Source organism: Bombus flavifrons, chromosome 1, assembly GCF_040668555.2.
Source record: "Bombus flavifrons isolate JBK064 chromosome 1, iyBomFlav1_principal, whole genome shotgun sequence".
NCBI classification, from domain to species: Eukaryota; Metazoa; Arthropoda; class Insecta; order Hymenoptera; family Apidae; genus Bombus; species Bombus flavifrons.
In genome coordinates, this window is record NC_138442.1 from 4,858,523 (window position 1) to 4,876,276 (window position 17,754).

The window sequence follows — 17,754 nt, forward strand, 5'->3', positions numbered from 1 at the left end:
ATATATCCTGATAAACGAAAGAAACTTGCAACGATAAGTTAATAAAACAAATAAAATTGCACCATTATTCGTAATTTTTTTTATAAGAAACTAGTTATGTTCTGAGATTACATTTCTTTCCATGGTTCAGAGTAATGTGCCTTTGCAGGATTCAAAAATACTGAACTCAATATGTGCAACTGTACAAAATGTTTTATATGGTCTTGTATGTGTTGCTATGTATGATTCAAAAGGCACATTTTAGTTTGAAAGAAATAATATTCTACATGAACATATCTAGTTTTGTATAGCAAGGCAAAACAATAGTTTTAATGAAAAAGATCAATTTTCCTTTGATCTCTACATTTCATAAAAAGTCTATGTCATTTCCACTAAAACTGGAATTATGAATATCTATACTACACATTATTTCATAAAAAAGAGAAGAACCCAAAGACTATTGTAATGCATAAATCACTATACTGTAAAGAGATTACAACTTGATCAATGTACTCAGCTTGATCAAATTTTTTTATCACATGTACAAAACATTATTAATATTAAGTGAGTAAATTTTTTGTTAACGAAGAAACAAAAACCTTTCCATTAACAGATGTTATATCAAATGCAGCAAATAGCTATATCAAGAATATAAATTTTCGTCCATAAAATAAAATACATATCTTACTCACATCCTGCTGTAAAAAATATTAATTTCATCTTCCTTTTTTTTGTTTTTTCAATACAGAAATAAGAACAGTATGCCAATAATACATACGTTAATTTGTGTCTAGCATAGGAAATTAAGATAATAGTTAAGAGGAAGCCAATGTGACTGTTTCTATTTCTCGTAAGTCCGTAAATCGAACATGTTTACAAATGTGAGAGCTGCAGCTCGCATAACAGTCTGTTTACATTATTTTGTTCATTTTCTAGTAACAAATAATTTTAAATCAGTGGCTCTCAGACTCTGTTGCACTAGATAAACATAAATTTACAAAAAAGGAAACTAAAAAATAAAAAATCATAAAAATTCCTTAAACCTTTCAAACAAATTAACTGCTACAAACATACCAATAGTTTGAAAACCACTGTTTCGAACGAGTCAATTAGTCACAGCAAATAAATTAAAATGCAATGATTCTTTTACCAGGCACAAATGGAATCTATAGTTAATTTTCCACTACATATTGTCAAATAAAGGAAAATTTTATACATTATTAAATTTTCCTCATTTTACCTTTTTTCTCTTTTTTTTTTTAATTTTTCAAGTATTCGAAACTGTAACATTTTGTACTTAAAATGTGAAATAGGACTCTTAGTACTGATTTAAAAAAAGATAGAAAAATAAAATAATTTTTATAATTTTACAAAAAGAGGGAGAAAGTTAACAGTCATGAGAAAAATAAATTTCTCAATTACTTTTGCTCATAATCTCATTAATGTATCAATTTTGTACAAATTGTATTAATTTGAGAACCAATTATAAATGATTATTCAAAAAAAATGAATTTAAAAAAGGAAAAAAAGGAAATCCGAAACTGGAATTTGTATTTTAAGACTTGGAACCAAACTTGACATCGTATTAATATTATGATACAACAAAGTGTGATATGATGTACAAGTAACTGTGTTTTATTTAGAAACATATTTTCAAATATGAAAACATGAATCGCAAAAGGAAGTACAGTAAGAAAGCTAAGTATTTAAAAAAAATTTTGTTTTATCAGCTAAAAATCAATTATTATGTATATATATATATTTATTTATATTTATAATTAAGATATATATATTTATATTAGAAGCAATATATATCTTAATTATGCAATATTTTAACAGAATATGTTAATTTTATGTATGCATAACACCTATATGTATCCGTATATTTTCATCATGTAACCTTGTTGCAGGTTAAATAGCATTCTTTCCGAATGTATCAATAATATAATATTCTTTGCTTCATTGTGCAAACATATAAACAAAATATACTACATCCTGTCATGTTTATAAAACACTGACATTAATTTCTGTTAAATTTTAACAAATTTGCTCTCGTTTGTTTAATTTGTTCTTGTCAATGAATGTCCCCATTATGATATCCATAACGGAACACCGATCAACCTTTCACCGGTTTTATAAATGTAATTTCAATGCGGCAGCTAACTCTCACTTCTTACATTGATTTTTCTTTATGATAGATTCCCTACTGCAGCTAGTAAAAAATTAAAACGATGCGACTTCCTGCATAACTAAACATGAATTGCTACATCATTATGAAGATTTCTTTGAAACTTTACATTATTTACAACTAGTTTTTTACCGCCACGTTGATAATAATTTCAGGAAAAAATACATTCCCATAGTTAAGGAATTAATATTAAGTATGAAGACGTTTTAAAGACATAGTACATGAGGAAATAGTAAGTCCACTTTTACATTATACCATACCAATAAGAGAATCTTTCATGTTAATTAGGGACGATAAATTTGTCAATCTATGCATTCAATAATGCGTGTTGTTTTCTTTTGATTTTGTTTTATAAGAGCGATAAAATGTTTTTTAGGCAAATAGTAGAAATTTCACTTACTTTCATTCATTTTGTTGACAAAATTTAAACGTGCTGATGCATGGAAGTTCGCACGAAAAATTATTTGCACATGTTAAAAAGAACATGTTCCGACAAATAATGGTCAGATCTAAGAAGTACATAACTTAGTAAGAATCACTTATCTTACTATTATTTCTTAGAATTATCCTCTTCACTTGACCAATGTTTTTCCTGTTCTTGCAGTTCGAATTCCCATCGTAATTCTAATTCTCGCATATCATTTGCGATACCTGCTTCATAGGTATCTTCCTAAGAACCAATTTCAAGTTTTATATAAATTTTTAATCGATTATTTTTACAATAAGCAGATTTGATATACTTAATTTCTTTCTTCCAATGCAGTATCACAACACCATAACTTACTTCTTCAGGCTTATAATCCTGACTGAAATTTTGAGAACTAAGTAAATTGTTCGACGATTGAATCCAAGGTACGGTACCGTATGGACTCCAATTTCGTACGTCTTTTTCTTTCTCTCTGATGCCAGCTTCAATCATTTGTAATTCTTGTGCTAACCTTTCTCCGGCCGTAAAAGTTGCATCTTGTGTGGCAAGCTGAAAATGTTTTTACATATTAATGTTATTAAATATTTTATTTGAAAGCAAACAGTAAATGAATAATACCTTCAAGTCATTAATCTTCTTCTCAAGATGTCTTAATTGTTGTTTTACCTTTTGCGACTCAAGGATTAAGCTGGAATAAATTCAATTATAATAAGATTAAATGTTCCAAATAATTAACAAGAAAATAATAGTGTATTAAATATTAGCTTACTCTTTAGACATACTATCTGGTTGAGGAAGTTGTGTGTGCGTTGACGTGTCGGATATATTACGACCAAATGTAATGTAACTATCTCCAAAATTACTGTTATTGATAGCCTGTATTCCTCCATTTGCACCAATTGTAGCATAAGCTGTAATAGAATCTTATATTTTCTAGTGCTTTTTCTCTTGTTCCCAAAAACATTTTTCATTACACTTACGTTGATTTCCATAATACCAAGACGTAATAGAATTTGTGGTTGGCATAGATCGATAAGCAGATATTGTAGGAGATGTTCCTCCATCTGCATAGAAATTAGTAGACTGTACGCCATTAGTAGATCTAAAAGAAAATTATTTTGTTATGACTTAATATCATGTATTTATTTTTCGAAAACAATATTTCTTTACTTGATAAAGTTATAAAAAGAATTATTACCTGATTAAGTTTTTGGATAGTTTAGAAATTGGTCCATATTTACTATTCGATGATGCATCAAATGGCACAAATTCATCATCGAATAGAATGGGATCTGCGCATCGGAAATTATTGTTGCAGTTTATATTTGTTGAAGAAACCATTGGATTATTTGATGTGTTTGTCCATATAGAGAAATTCGATGATATTGTGTCTCCTTGTATGTCGTAATTCTGTAAATAGAAAAAGAGAATAATAAAATATATGTTCCAAACTTTCATTGTAATTTCAACAATAAAATATTACAATCATACCGTATTCATCTGTGGCACTTGTTTGCTGACAATCGTTTCAAGTTGGTTTAATATTTCCATCCTGCGTTGCAGTAACATCGCCAATGTTTTGGCAACAGCTCGCTGCTATAGTATACGAGAACATTTTAACATGCAATATGCAGAAATATTTCAATATATACAGTAAAAGTTACTAACACATAAGAATAATCATATTACCTTTTTAGTATTAGATATTCCATTAGTCATATTAGATGAAAGCTGCGACGAATCCCAAATATTAAGATTAGGTGCAGTGTAATCAACAGGTGTATTAGGCATAATATAATGAGAACAATGTACGTCAATATTTTTCGTCGGTACCACAGGTAACATTCCTTGAGGAGATGGTAGCATATAATTCGTTAATGATCCAATAAAATTGTTTTCATTTGTTGGGTTGTGATGTTGCATTGGATTAACTTTGTTCATAGAATTAAAGCCTGAAAATGGTATAATTGTAATTTTTCCAATCAATGTTTTGTATTATTTATTTTATACAAACACTTACTTTCCCTATGAGTATTATCATGCGACTTTATGGAATGATAAGATAAATCGTCATTTTGTTTAAATGTCTTATTATTTGATCCAGTAACTGATTTGTCTGTTTTCGCATCCGAATGGTTGATTCCAGGTAAACTTGACCTGAGACTCAATTTCCGACTTTTTGATCTATATCTAATAAGAGAATAGATGTACATACATAAGAGATACATTTATACAGAATTTTCTTAGAATTTTCTTGAACACGTACATATGTACTTACTTATCTAGTTCCATGTCACTATGGGCAAATGTACAATTAGTAGACCTAGGACAAGAGCCTCTAAGTGCGAGATCTCGACACATGCTCACTTTATATTTTGGTTGTCCAGGACCTACATTGTGAGTACCATCTTGCGTTTTCCGATTACCGTGTTGTTGGATGAACTCTACTAACGCTGCGACTACAGTTCTAACAGCTTCTAATGCTGCTCGACATTCTGCTAATGTAGGAGGTTCAGTTTCTATAACAAAATTAATCAGTTAAATGAATCCGAAGTTAATCCAAATATTTAACTTGTTTAATATAATGTTGCAATGTAATGGATCATACCTGGGCTAGGATCTATTGCAGCTAGCAATTCTAGTTGAGGTCTTAGACTACTTAATTGTCCAGGATCAGGAGTACGTTGAAGAGCAATAACCAATTCTTGTACACTTTGAGCAAAAGATTGTGGAGTTTGAAGTTTATCTATAATACTTTGCATATGAGATTTATGGCTTGTATCTCCATATAACAATGCAGACCATTGATCAGGTGCTATTCTTAAACCAGCTTCAGTCGCAATTTGCACTATTTGAGCATCATGCTCCCTCCTCAAAGCTTCATATGTTCTAAACTCTTCTTTTAATTGCATTAATGATGAATCTCCTTCTCGTTTAGATACCTATTCAAACATTCTATTTAAGTATTGTTATTAATAATAAATACTCATTATTGCAATTGAAGAATAATTCTTACCTTAAAACAACTTGCTCTATACAACAATTGTACAACATGTCCTATGCTAGTTTTAGAAGCTTGAGGAAAATGTGATTCTAGACGTTGAACTACAAACATAACTAATACTTTCCTAGAAAGAGCAGATCCATCTTCCAAAGCCAATAAAACAAGTTTTAGTACTTCTTCTTGCATTGCTGATAGAGAAAAGAAATGTTTATTAGTATATATTACTTTATTCATATTTTTCATTGCTATTGAGTTATTTGATAGTAACATACCTGGCCCAAGAAATTGACATCCACGAGCTCTTACAGCAGCCCATAGATTAGCATTAAGTTGTTGTGGATTTTGATGTTGTAGTATCAACTCTGTAACTGATCTTTCACCCAAACTTCTAGCTGCCCTTACTGCACGTGCTCTTCCTTCTGGTTCAACCAACTGACAACCAACTAAAGTTACCAATTTCCTTTGCATAGGTCGAGAAACAAGTCCAACACCTGTTGTTTAGTTAAACATAGACTTAGATTATGTAATGTTATTATAGAATTGTCTACACAAATAACCATTAATATTACCTGTAGCTAAAGAAGGATTTGTCTGACATGGTTTGAGATACAGAGCAAGTTCCTCAATACAACGTTTTGCAACCAAATAATTAGCATGGTCTTCAGGTGGTAGCAATTTTTGATAAGCTGTTGCAACATTTGTGGGAACAGGATTTCCCACCAATTGTAATAAAGCTTCATTTACTGGTAATCTTTCTATTTCTGTATTAATAATACTCTAAAATATGTAATATAAATAAATTATAGTTCATAACAAGAGGTAATTTTATATTAAATATTTTAAATAGCAGAAGTCAAATATATAAATATACATGTTTATTTGTATGATAATAATAATAAAACTATTTACCTGATCAAAAGGACATTGTTTGCGATGTAAATTTGCAAGGCACGTACGACATATGGTATGACCACATCCTAACGATATTGGGCCACGTATGGCCACGTCAAAGTCATGACAGCAAACTGGACACGAAAGAAATTCAGTCCACTGTGGTGCCTGTATTGGCATTCTGTAACAAGATCATATTAAAATATTCCTTTCATTGTTTAGTTTCACAACTTTCTGCAATACCATTACTTCTTAAGAATAATTAAAACAAATTTCACATCTATAATTAAAACATCTAATTTAATTCCTATATAATAATTCATTTACATTTATTTAATGAAATCGTAGAAACAAGAAATTACGGAATGCATCTCGCAATAAGATGAACTAATTTCGTGGAAACGTATAAATTTAGCAAATTATTAGAAATAAATTTTATTCATTAAATTTTATTTTACAAGTTGCTAGAACCAATAATAAATCTAAAACAAAACTCGGTTTTGATTGCAAAACATTTTTCTATAGCTATAAATCTCTTCGAAACAATAACGTTTTCCTATCAATTGTTTTTTATACGATGATTATAGTTTTCCTTTGATCCCATAAAGCATGAAATCAACTTTTGTCTTTAGAAAATAATACGAAGAAATTATTTCGTATATAATTTTAATCACGCAGTTAGATGAAAAATTTTTTAATCGTTGTCGCTATTACTCGTGTTCGTTGAATGTCTGCTCTACATAGAATAAGAAAAAAAGAAATGATATCCGCTTATGCCACGAGGAAATATGTCGATGTATTGTTGTTAAAATAACGAATAATTAATAGAAAAACTCACCTCGTTTTTGCCTTTACAAAACATCACATTAACTACTTCGTTACTTCGCATACAGTTTTGCCATCGAAGCAAGAACAGACGAATCAGAAATCGTAAGATGAGCTCAGCACGATATTCCTCACGTATACTTTTTTACCTCACTAGCACCCATGACGAAAACAATCTAGAAAAATAACGTTCCAACTCTTCTCGACAGAGAGCGCTATAAACAACATAATACCAAATTTTCAAAATTTTACAAATTGCAAATTTAATATAATTAAAATGTAATATACATATTATATGTTTATTATAATATAACTAGTTATAGTTATACTAGTTATAACTAGTTTGCGAAATTGTATGAAAATTCAGATAGAAATTGTTTTACCTATCCAATATTATAAAAAGCACTATACTTTGGACACCTTATATATCTTTTCATATTATGTGCATTCTGTGCAATTTTGCACTTTTACGTTTCCTATAAATGCATAAAAATCTGCAGTCTATTCATAATTAACATCTCTTTAAAATAGTTTCAATTTTATTCATCATTATTTTATATATCTTATACAACTACCATAAACATTGATATATATTTTAACATCGAAAGATTCGAAATTTAGTTCAATTCATTGGTATTTGTAATATATTTATAAACTGAAAATTTAAATGAATTTTCTAAACAACGATGTATTAAAGATAAAAAAGTATCCAGGTCACTGACTGATTATCGTATTTGAATTAAGTTTGCGTTAAATTTTCTAAATAGCGATGCACCAAAGATACAGGTCACTGAATGGTTATTGCGTTTATATTAGGTTTAGGATAAGTTCCCTAAACTACGATGTATGTAAAGTAAAAAAAGTATCCAAGTCACTGATTGGTTATCGTGTTAGTATTTTTATTCATTTTATTAATGCAATATATTTATCTGTTTCAGATAATCATAATCGAGTTTCACATCTAGGAAAATTCTAAATATACGATTTGTTTCCCTTGGTTCTCTGTCTCGGAATATATTGTATTACTGACATTACCTAGTTTCTGGATGGGAAAGACGGTGAATATGCGTTCTCTTCACACAAGATTCGTATGAGCTGCAATATACTGAGCGAAGTTTGACTTCAATTTGACTGTGATTATTGATCAAAATCATCAAATAAATAGATACTTTGCCCTGACACGTTGGCAAGATAAATTCTAAATAAACATGATATCGCCAATAGATGAACCTTTATTCTCTGATATTGCACTTCGTATGCTAATGAATACCGTTTCGCATCCTATCGAATACGCTAAAGTTTTAATACAGGTAACAAATATACTCAGTGGATAATTGACGCAGAAACTAAAATTGTTCAAAGGAAACTTATAATTTTTATTTATAACAAAATAGATCGGACATGAACCGATTCCACCACGACCTACAACTACTTTATTTGGACAACCGGCTTTAGCTTTACCTAACGTTTTTCAGTACGGTAAACAATTTTATTTATAGTCATTCTTTAGTGTCATAAATAAATTTATTATATATTTTTATAAATATATATTTTTTTTTTGAAATTATTACTTTACAGTTAGATACATAAAGAATGTAGATGGATTCACTGGCTGCTACCGTGGTCTTATTCCAAAATTATGTGCCTACACTGTGAGTGCTGTAGCTTTTGAAAAAGCTTCTAAATGCATTAAATTTAATGATGAACCGAGTAAAGAAATTTATGATTGCGATTTAGAAGAAAGGTAAATGTATAGATATGTATATCTGTATGTGTAACATAAAGTTTTCAAATGACAGTTATAAAAATGCACATTACATTTTTTTATAGTCAGAATCATAAAAAATGTATATATGAATTCATACGAGACCTAATTAGTAGAATGATTGGAATTATAGTTAGCCATCCGTTAGATGTTATTGCGTTAAGGATGATGGCACAATTTGTTGGTGGAGAAACAAAATACAAGTATGTAGATACCACAATATAGATAATAGAACTCAAAATACATGTATAATATATTTTGCTATTAATCATAGATGCATTATCTCTTTGTTTACGTTAACAGCGGATTATTTAGATCATTTGTAGAAGTATACAAAGAGAATGGAATCATGGGATACTATGCAGGATTATTACCTCGGCTCATTGGAAATGCTGCTGTATTAATGCTAGTCAGTTCATCTACTTATGTTATTGATAAATACATTATAAGTGATAGAGAATTGAAACCATATGCAGTTTCTGTCATAAGGGTAAACAGATTAATTATTTAATTATAATATACATATCATGACAAATATTACAACTTATTCTTTACAGTTTATAGTAACAACAATTACATATCCATTTTTAGTGGTATCACACTGTATGGCAGTTAATAATTGTGGGTAAGTTGATTTGAAATAAAGATAATTTTTTATTTATTTTAGAAGAGTTAAAATACACATTAATTTAATAAATTTTATTCATCAAGATTAATTGCGGGTCTTCCTCCACAAATGCCAATTTACAATAGCTGGTTAGATTGCTGGTCTCACCTTTCAGCTACCAACCAGTTAAAAAGAGGAAACAGTCTCTTATGGCGTTATTATATGGGGCCACAAGTGATAATTAATGGAAAGCCAATACCCATTAACAAATACAATTTCCACTTGCAAAGTACAACATAGTAATAAGACATTGCATTTATTTGTATTTGAAAGACTAATAGTAAAATCACTTCTGTGCTATATACTTTTTTTTTTAAATTTGCTATTACAGTACATTGTTACATTTATATATTCCTTTAAATCAATCCTACTTGTTATTACACCAAATATTGATTAAAAATATTTTTTTTTTGGTATATATATTTTATTAAAAAATATAATTCATATTGAAAACTGAACCATAAGTATTTAAAACATATACAAGTATTAAAGAGTATTAATGAATACAGTTACTATTACTAGCTTGGTAACTGACATTCCCTTTGGCGTGCAATAATTGCATTTAAATTACCATTTAAATAAAGTAATATCTTTAAAAAAAAAGAACATAATATAAAAGTAGTTACCCTAATTAATTTTTTTGTATCTGTATCACATTCGACAATAACTGCTCAAACATTATTGAATTTTACAATATGTCTTATGTATAAAGTGTATAAATTGGTATTGTACCACTTTAAAAAGTTCTAATCTTATATGAAGAAACTATTTCCTACAAAAGTTATCTTTTATAGTATCTGTATATATACTATGAAAATAGATAAATATAACAAAAAGTAAAATTAAGTTATGCAATCAAAATTCGTTTTATATACACTTTCATTTGTTTAAGATTTATAAATATACATCTGCTTGCTACAATAGCCATTCCATAATTCTTTTATGCAAAATGTGGAGATTAAAAAAGAATATTTGATAAAAAGTAAAATTCTTGAAAATAAATAAGTATTCAAGTATGTACGATTTTTATTATTTATTATTTTGATAATTTCAATCAATTTACAACGTGATTATGTCATCAGGCATCAAGAAGTTTGCATATTGGATTATCGAATTGTATGTTTTTTTAAACATCCTACAAATACTATACTGAAGCCTACATTATTATATAGTACGCCTTTTCGACTCTTGTATAAAAAAAATATCGACTCGGAGTACAATTTTAAATACATACACATGTTTCATCAAATATTTCATTTGAACTTTAATCTATCTCTGTAATGCATTAATATGAATGTGAATATTGAACAAAGCCATGAATACATCTTTTTAACATATATTTGTCCATATATTTGTTCTACTTAAGTAAAACAAACTTGTATTGAAACTTTGTGTTATTGAATAATAAGGGCATTGTAATTTTTACTGTAATAGTAATGTGAAATCAGTTATCCACAATTCATGTTCCAGTCTACAGATATTGTTTCAATAGTAGAAGAAACATCACTTACTGAGCTTAATACTTGGTACATATTATAAGATTCTTGTCTCAAATTTCTACTCTAATTCCTTTATATTAAATATCATTTTTGGTTTAAACATGTTATTTATACATTTACTTGCAAATAAAATTATATGATATACTTCATTGTTTTTTGTTATATAAATCTGTTTGAGTATTAAATTGATTCGTTTCTAAAGTACTTTAATGAATACATCCATAAAAAAATAAATCTGAGAAAATTAATTTGGTCAATCTGAAATGATACATTACATATCTAAAACCTTCACGAAGGTAAAATATTCAAGTTTGAACAATTTATTAATGTTACATTTCGCATTATTAACATCAAAGAATAAAAGGCATTTGTGACATTTTTCGATCGGCGAATATATTCATTACTTATTTTCAACTTAATGTATAAGGATATTTATGTATAAGCATAGCAATTTAAGTATGAATAAGCCTAAAAATTGACGAAGAACTGTATTTCTTAATTTTAATGCAAGTTAAAGGAATGTATTTTTCCAAGGTAAATTTACGTAATTTCTTTTCTTTTTTCCTTTTATTTTATTTATCGCTAGATCTTTCTGCATCTATGCAATTCCATGTCTTTTAATATTTTGTATATAAGGTAATCGTTCTGTTTTACTTCAATTTTCCTGAAAATTTAATGTTATGCAACCACAAGACAGTATCACTATAGAACTGTACATCATTTGGTTGATCTTTTTTTACAATGCAATAAAGATTCGAACCATTAACATTTAATATTTATTTAACAAATATTACCTTATGCTAGTAAATATAACAAGTGATTGCTATCAGGTTTATATTATCACGACAATATTTAATAAGTTTCATACTCTATATACATGGTGGAATACTGTATGTCCAGGAATGTTTTACAGAACCAATTAAGTATGAAGCATGTTTTTCGATTGTAGTTACTTTAATCTAAATTATGTCTTTGTACATTTAAACAATAAATATGTAGCATATCAGAAAAACTGTTCAGTATTCACATTCCTTGGCAAAAATTCTAACAAATACCTTGCAAGTTTTTTCATTCAGGAATCTATTTCAAGTACTGCGTAATGAAAGATTCCCCTTTTTCCTCCTTTAAATACTACGTATGTACAACAATACATATATCATTGATCGTTATAAAAAAACGGAACTTAAAATAAATAAAGTACTAATATTACTGTGGCAGTATAGTACTTAACTCATTAATAGAATGTATCTTCTTTGAGAAGATATGATCATTATCTTATGATAATCTATTAACTAAAATTTTGTTGTTTCTATGTTGACATTGAACAAATAATATGTTACCAACTTATAATTGTTCCCAAAATAACTAATTAACAATGATTTAAACTATACAGTTTGTCTTAGAATGATGGATAATATAAAAATTCAAATTTATTAACAATACCTGACAACTTTAGTTGATTTTATGCTAAATAATCTTAAATATTTTGAGATATAAAACATAAATTTCTGTTGTATGATTTCATCATCTAATAATAATCTAGAATATACAACGTTTAAAGATTTGCGTGAAAATAAAATTCTAAAACAATGTCCTTGTAATGTTAATTTATCTGTAATTACTAAAAGAATAAATATCCATCAATATCTATAATGTAAAATTATTTGCTTGTTAAATACTTCTAGAGTATGGAACTTTATGTATATTCTTTTCATACCATACCAATGTAATGTACATAATGTATCAATAGTTCTAGAAATTTTCCGAGAAATATACGCAATATTGAAAATATAATAATCGTTATTCAACGGATTTTATATGTTTATAGTAACAAAAATATCTTTTTTTCTAGTATTACATTTACTATGGAAAATTGACTCATATTTTTATACATATGTATGATGGCCAATTTTTTATTATACCCCAAAATATCTTGTATATCCTGTTCGTCAGAGGGAGGGATTTAAAAACATATACTTTAAAAATTATCTATACATTACGCTAAAAGTTTACATACCTATTCGTTATGCTGTTGTAATGTCTTACATTCATATTAATCTTCATATAATAGTTCAAAATTTTCTTTCAAATATCTACCAAATATTACAAATAATGTTAGTATATAATTCGTTATCCTTCTGCATAAAGTTCCATCATCTTATTGTTCTTTGAAGTATAACTTGAATGTATGACGAATATTATGCAGTTATCTTTAGAATTATGCGATAAGTTATATAGATATAATTTCATTATTTAAAATATCGTTGATCGTTTGATTAGGAATAATATACATGTATTGAAAATGATAATTCTCTATTATACATTTTAAATAATTCGTGTTTGACTATAAACGTAAATTAGGCCATCGCAACAGTGCAATAAGTTTCGTTCGATACGAATGGTTACAATTATTCGTAATTAGTGCATATAACATACACAGATTTCTATCTGGATGAAGACATTTACTTTAAATCCTTTCGCCTATTTCAAGGAAATAAGATAATAGTACGTATATGCACGTTTCAACATTCATTATTCGTCTCTCGTTCCTATTGTAATTAACATTTGTTTTTATTACTACTTCTTTATGTATATTACAATGTAGATATAGATAAAACAAATGATAAAACTTTTGTTTATCTAAATCCTCGTTTAATACTCATTGCAGTGTCATGAATCGTTTTCTGCATCATGAAATACTATAGCTATCGAATGAATAGATTAATTATTTCAAGTCTAGTTCGACTTCTGGACTCTCTAATGAAAAAGGTTTTAAATTTTCCACTATTGGTGTTTGATCAGGATCGACACGTATGCGGATTCTATTTGTTTCTAAAGACCGCGGAAGTGTACGTGGAAGATCATCTTTGTATGAGCCAGACATAGGCGATGTATATGGTACATAAATTCGTACAACATCTGGACTTGGTTGATGAGGCGTTGCCCTGGGTGTGGGTAAACCACCACTGCCAGAGCTAGCATTAGAAATATTACTTTGAGTATCAAGACTATTGTCTAACGCTTGAGACCGTGTCGCCGAACTAAATACAGAAAGGTCAGCTGTCGAGGTAACAGATGTATCTGCCAATGACCGGCGTGAGCCATTGGGAGAGGCCCCATCATCAAGACTTGGATCAAATGAGAATTTGCTTCCTGCACATATATGTAATTTTTATTATACTGCAACAGGATATCCGAACAATCGTGTTTTCACAAAATACTTTCACATAGTAAGTGTAATACATTTGATTTAAAATCTGTATTAATTAAAGCTTGTCTCTAAAAACACACGCCTCACACTTTTCTTTATGAATGAAATACTAATTAATTGACAATTAAGTTTAACGTGATTCTCATAATTTAATATTGCTGTTACGTAACAAGAATATTTTAAAACGTGCACTGATATTTTAGCCTTTTTTCTTTTAATACTTTTTTGTATGAAATTTCCTGAGTATTCTAAAATAATCACAGTCTATTACTCCTTACTTTTTATTTCATAAAAAAATTATCAATGAAAATTTCTGATACAATCTTAAAGGCAAGTGTAGTTTCATTTTAAATGATGCTAAATCTATATAAAAAAATTTACTTACGATTATATAGCAATAATTATAATACTTCAAAATATGGCTTATATAATATTTCTGTAAAGTTCTATTTATATATGTATACGTTTACGAGCATATATGTATATACGTAATTGAGCAATATCATACTTTTTAATCTCAGAACCTTATCTTTGAAAAGTACCTTACAGTCTAGTATTATATATAACCATTATATCAATCTCATCTGTATCTGTACTTTGATCTTTCTCCTCATCCTTAATAATACTCTCTTGTTTAGAATGTAGAAGGCAAGTATCTGTGTTACCATGTACTATGTTTTCACTATATCGTAACTCACCGCCAAGACCACAACTGGTTTGTTCAACCGGTGTTGTACTTTCTCTACCGTCATCAGCGAGTACAAGATCTCTACGTTGTGTTATAGATTCTCGCATTACGTGTTGTGCTTCGCTAAATTCTTCAGTACGTCTCCCAACCTGAACATATTAAAATATGTATTAAACACGAGGTTATTTTTATTAGTTATTTCTAGAAACATTATGAATTACCTTGCTTGCAAAAGTAGGTTCCTTAAATGTGCCAAATGGGAATCGTGGTAATTCGTGTGGTAAGGGAGGGCCAGGATAATCCAACTTGGCACGTTTTAGTTCTTCCATACTACGTTCCATAGTACTTATTACTGTATCATCGTCAAAGCAAAAATCTTTTTCTAATTTAATTTGCAAATAATTACAAAATTCATCTAAACTTTCCATCGGCATAAGAAAACGTTTATGCATTTTCATGACTGTGTATGCCATAGCAGGTAAAATGCGATCCCCATCTAATAAAAATATATCCCAAATTCGAAGACCAAGGCTCACAGGTGTCTGTTATAAATAGATAATTGTATTTAGATACCGTATGGTATGTATTAGGTTGTCCTAAAAGTCTCTTCCGTTTTATAAGGAAATAATAGATGCACGACATTTTTTGTTTTATTGGAACAAAATTTTGTCCAACAGAACAAAATGGATCATACATAACTCAATAAAATAATATAAAAAAAAAATGTTGTGCATCTATTACTTCCTTATAAAACGAAAGAGACTTTTCGGACAACCTAATAGAATAAATTTTACGATTTAGAACGATTTAGAAAACAAAGTATAAAATATTTTCTTACCCTCTCTTGGAAAACAACAAAAAACCATTTTAGCGCATAAAGAATAGAATCACAACCGCATTTATCGAGTTTCCGTTTTAATTTTGGTAAAAATTTATTCATAATTTTATCGTGATGCTCTATGAAACGATTTAATTTTGGAAATCCGTCAACATAAAATCCTATAAATATAAATATTTGTTTAATATTAAGCCAAAACATTTTTTAATATTGAATTTATGACACAAGTTCAGACCATGCATGGTATATTTTTTATCAGCAAGCAACACAGAAAGACCCCAAAATGCATCTTCTTCATCCATATACAGTAAAAGTAATCCAGCTAATACAGACATCCCTTGACAATAACCCACTTCCATATTGTACATACTATAGGCAGCCAATACATAAAACATAGATCGTTGTTTTATGCTATACCTTTCTCTGTAGAAAATAATTAAAAATTTAATATAACCTTCAATAAATGTATACTAAGTTTTTATGCATTTTTAGAAATCTTTTATATAATTTACACACCTATAATTGATATGATCTCTATATTGTCTAGCTACATCAGCATCGATTTGTCTTATTTCTGTAGACCATTTACGTGCAAGTTGTAACATTTCTTCATATTTACCAGCTTGTTCTTTCTTTAAATTTTTAATACCCAATAACAATGCCCACACTTGACCACGAAATCTATTAGGAATTCCTTTATATACTCTGCGCCTTAATTTTTCCTTAGTTGAAGAACTATCCCATTGTTTTGTCATTTTCTCCCATTTCTTTAGTCTTTCCATTTCCACCCGGTGAGTCTTAATCTCATTAGGATCTGGTTTTTGTGGCAAACGTTTGTCACTAAAATATAAATGTTACATGTTAATGACAAGATAACAATAATATTATTACAGTCCTTGCTATAATAATTACTGTATGAATCCATATCTGTCTGTGGTATGATATACTTCAAAGGTAGGATCTTCCCAAGGATCGATTTCTGCTCCATTTTCTCTACCACGGTCGTAGCAGCTAAATATTCTATCTCGCTCTGCAGCAGACCGTTTCAATAATTCTTCCTCATTCATCCCCCGTGAGAATTCGCAACCAGATTCTTACAAACATGCCGTCTTGTTAAGAGGATTCTATTCACCCTAGGCTGTTATCTACAATAAAAATAAATTCCATTAATAAAATATTCTTGTATAAAACAAGATTTTTTTATATTATAAACAATCTTGATAACCTTTAAAATTTTTATATACAGTTTCAGATACCAACATAAACTCTAACAATACGTACATTTTTGAACTGTTAGTAATATATCACTGATAAATTAAATACAGAATAATCGCAATTTCGATCTTATAAAGAAAGAAGTACTAAATATATCCTAGGTTATTGTTGAAATAAATAATGCACTGTTTTTTTTATACATATACGAGAAGGTGAACCGCAATTTTATTTTATAAATTTCGACGTTCTAAACTTAACGTACTACATATTGACAAGAAGCAAGGTTATATACATAGAAAATAAGTGATACTCTTAGTAATCAATCTAGATCTTACCGCTAAGAAACTGATTATATTAATATAAACACTGCATACTTAAGAATTAACTAGTTTTCTTCGTTTCATATTACATACATATAAGAAATCATTTCTTCGGAAGTCACTCGCTCAGCAAAACTACCGTACATACATACATACATACATACATACATACAACTTCAAGTCGGATTTAGATGTTTCCATTCTCTTTTACGTATAAGTGTTACCAACGCATTTACT

The 17,754-nt window shown here is 28.7% G+C and overlaps 3 protein-coding genes across 8 annotated transcripts; 1 reads left to right on the top strand and 2 right to left on the bottom strand.

Annotated features, from left to right (window-relative positions):
• Positions 1–2,284: 2,284 nt before the first annotated feature.
• roq (RING finger and CCCH-type zinc finger domain-containing protein roquin) lies at positions 2,285–7,514 on the bottom strand. 3 transcript variants are annotated; one of them, XM_069132762.1, is made up of 16 exons: positions 7,328–7,514; positions 6,508–6,670; positions 6,168–6,375; positions 5,871–6,089; positions 5,611–5,786; positions 5,203–5,536; positions 4,873–5,113; positions 4,615–4,784; positions 4,284–4,546; positions 4,086–4,187; positions 3,793–4,004; positions 3,575–3,696; positions 3,364–3,505; positions 3,213–3,282; positions 2,952–3,143; positions 2,285–2,837 (listed from the first exon to the last, which is right to left on the bottom strand). In XM_069132762.1, exons 2-16 carry the CDS (start codon positions 6,667–6,669, stop codon positions 2,718–2,720), a joined length of 2,733 nt encoding a protein of 910 aa, XP_068988863.1. In that variant the 5' UTR covers position 6,670; positions 7,328–7,514; the 3' UTR covers positions 2,285–2,717. The 3 variants fall into 3 exon arrangements, with proteins under 3 accessions (XP_068988863.1, XP_068988871.1, XP_068988854.1); XM_069132770.1 differs by having other exon boundaries at positions 3,793–4,003; positions 4,094–4,190; XM_069132753.1 differs by having other exon boundaries at positions 4,086–4,190.
• Positions 7,515–8,252: 738 nt separating this feature from the next.
• LOC138186676 (mitochondrial carrier homolog 2) lies at positions 8,253–10,046 on the top strand. Its single transcript, XM_069126799.1, has 7 exons — positions 8,253–8,624; positions 8,709–8,793; positions 8,893–9,058; positions 9,145–9,282; positions 9,383–9,569; positions 9,637–9,704; positions 9,791–10,046. Exons 1-7 carry the CDS (start codon positions 8,523–8,525, stop codon positions 9,984–9,986), a joined length of 942 nt encoding a protein of 313 aa, XP_068982900.1. The 5' UTR covers positions 8,253–8,522; the 3' UTR covers positions 9,987–10,046.
• A 718-nt stretch (positions 10,047–10,764) lies between these two features.
• Positions 10,765–17,693, bottom strand: RN-tre (USP6 N-terminal like RN-tre). Of its 4 annotated transcripts, none has more exons than XM_069126521.1 (8): positions 17,611–17,693; positions 16,895–17,127; positions 16,499–16,822; positions 16,218–16,405; positions 15,983–16,143; positions 15,366–15,686; positions 15,155–15,293; positions 10,765–14,398 (listed from the first exon to the last, which is right to left on the bottom strand). In XM_069126521.1, exons 2-8 carry the CDS (start codon positions 17,047–17,049, stop codon positions 13,971–13,973), a joined length of 1,716 nt encoding a protein of 571 aa, XP_068982622.1. In that variant the 5' UTR covers positions 17,050–17,127; positions 17,611–17,693; the 3' UTR covers positions 10,765–13,970. The 4 variants fall into 4 exon arrangements, with proteins under 4 accessions (XP_068982622.1, XP_068982542.1, XP_068982701.1 ...); XM_069126441.1 differs by having other exon boundaries at positions 17,533–17,693; XM_069126600.1 differs by having other exon boundaries at positions 17,572–17,691.
• Between the last annotated feature and the right edge of the window lie 61 nt (positions 17,694–17,754).

Coding starts and splice junctions, on each gene's coding strand:
- roq (XM_069132753.1), bottom strand. CDS start 6,669: ATGCCAATACAGGCACCACAGTGGACTGAATTTCTTTCGTGTCCAGTT. Junction 6,376..6,507: donor AACAATGTCCTTTTGATCAG/GTAAATAGTTTT, acceptor TACATATTTTAG/AGTATTATTAATACAGAAAT. Junction 5,787..5,870: donor ATGTCAATTTCTTGGGCCAG/GTATGTTACTAT, acceptor TTTCTCTATCAG/CAATGCAAGAAGAAGTACTA.
- LOC138186676 (XM_069126799.1), top strand. CDS start 8,523: ATGATATCGCCAATAGATGAACCTTTATTCTCTGATATTGCACTTCGT. Junction 8,625..8,708: donor ACGCTAAAGTTTTAATACAG/GTAACAAATATA, acceptor ATAACAAAATAG/ATCGGACATGAACCGATTCC. Junction 9,705..9,790: donor ATGGCAGTTAATAATTGTGG/GTAAGTTGATTT, acceptor TTATTCATCAAG/ATTAATTGCGGGTCTTCCTC.
- RN-tre (XM_069126521.1), bottom strand. CDS start 17,049: ATGAATGAGGAAGAATTATTGAAACGGTCTGCTGCAGAGCGAGATAGA. Junction 16,823..16,894: donor GACAGATATGGATTCATACA/GTAATTATTATA, acceptor TTTATATTTTAG/TGACAAACGTTTGCCACAAA. Junction 15,687..15,982: donor TTGTTGTTTTCCAAGAGAGG/GTAAGAAAATAT, acceptor TATTTATAACAG/ACACCTGTGAGCCTTGGTCT.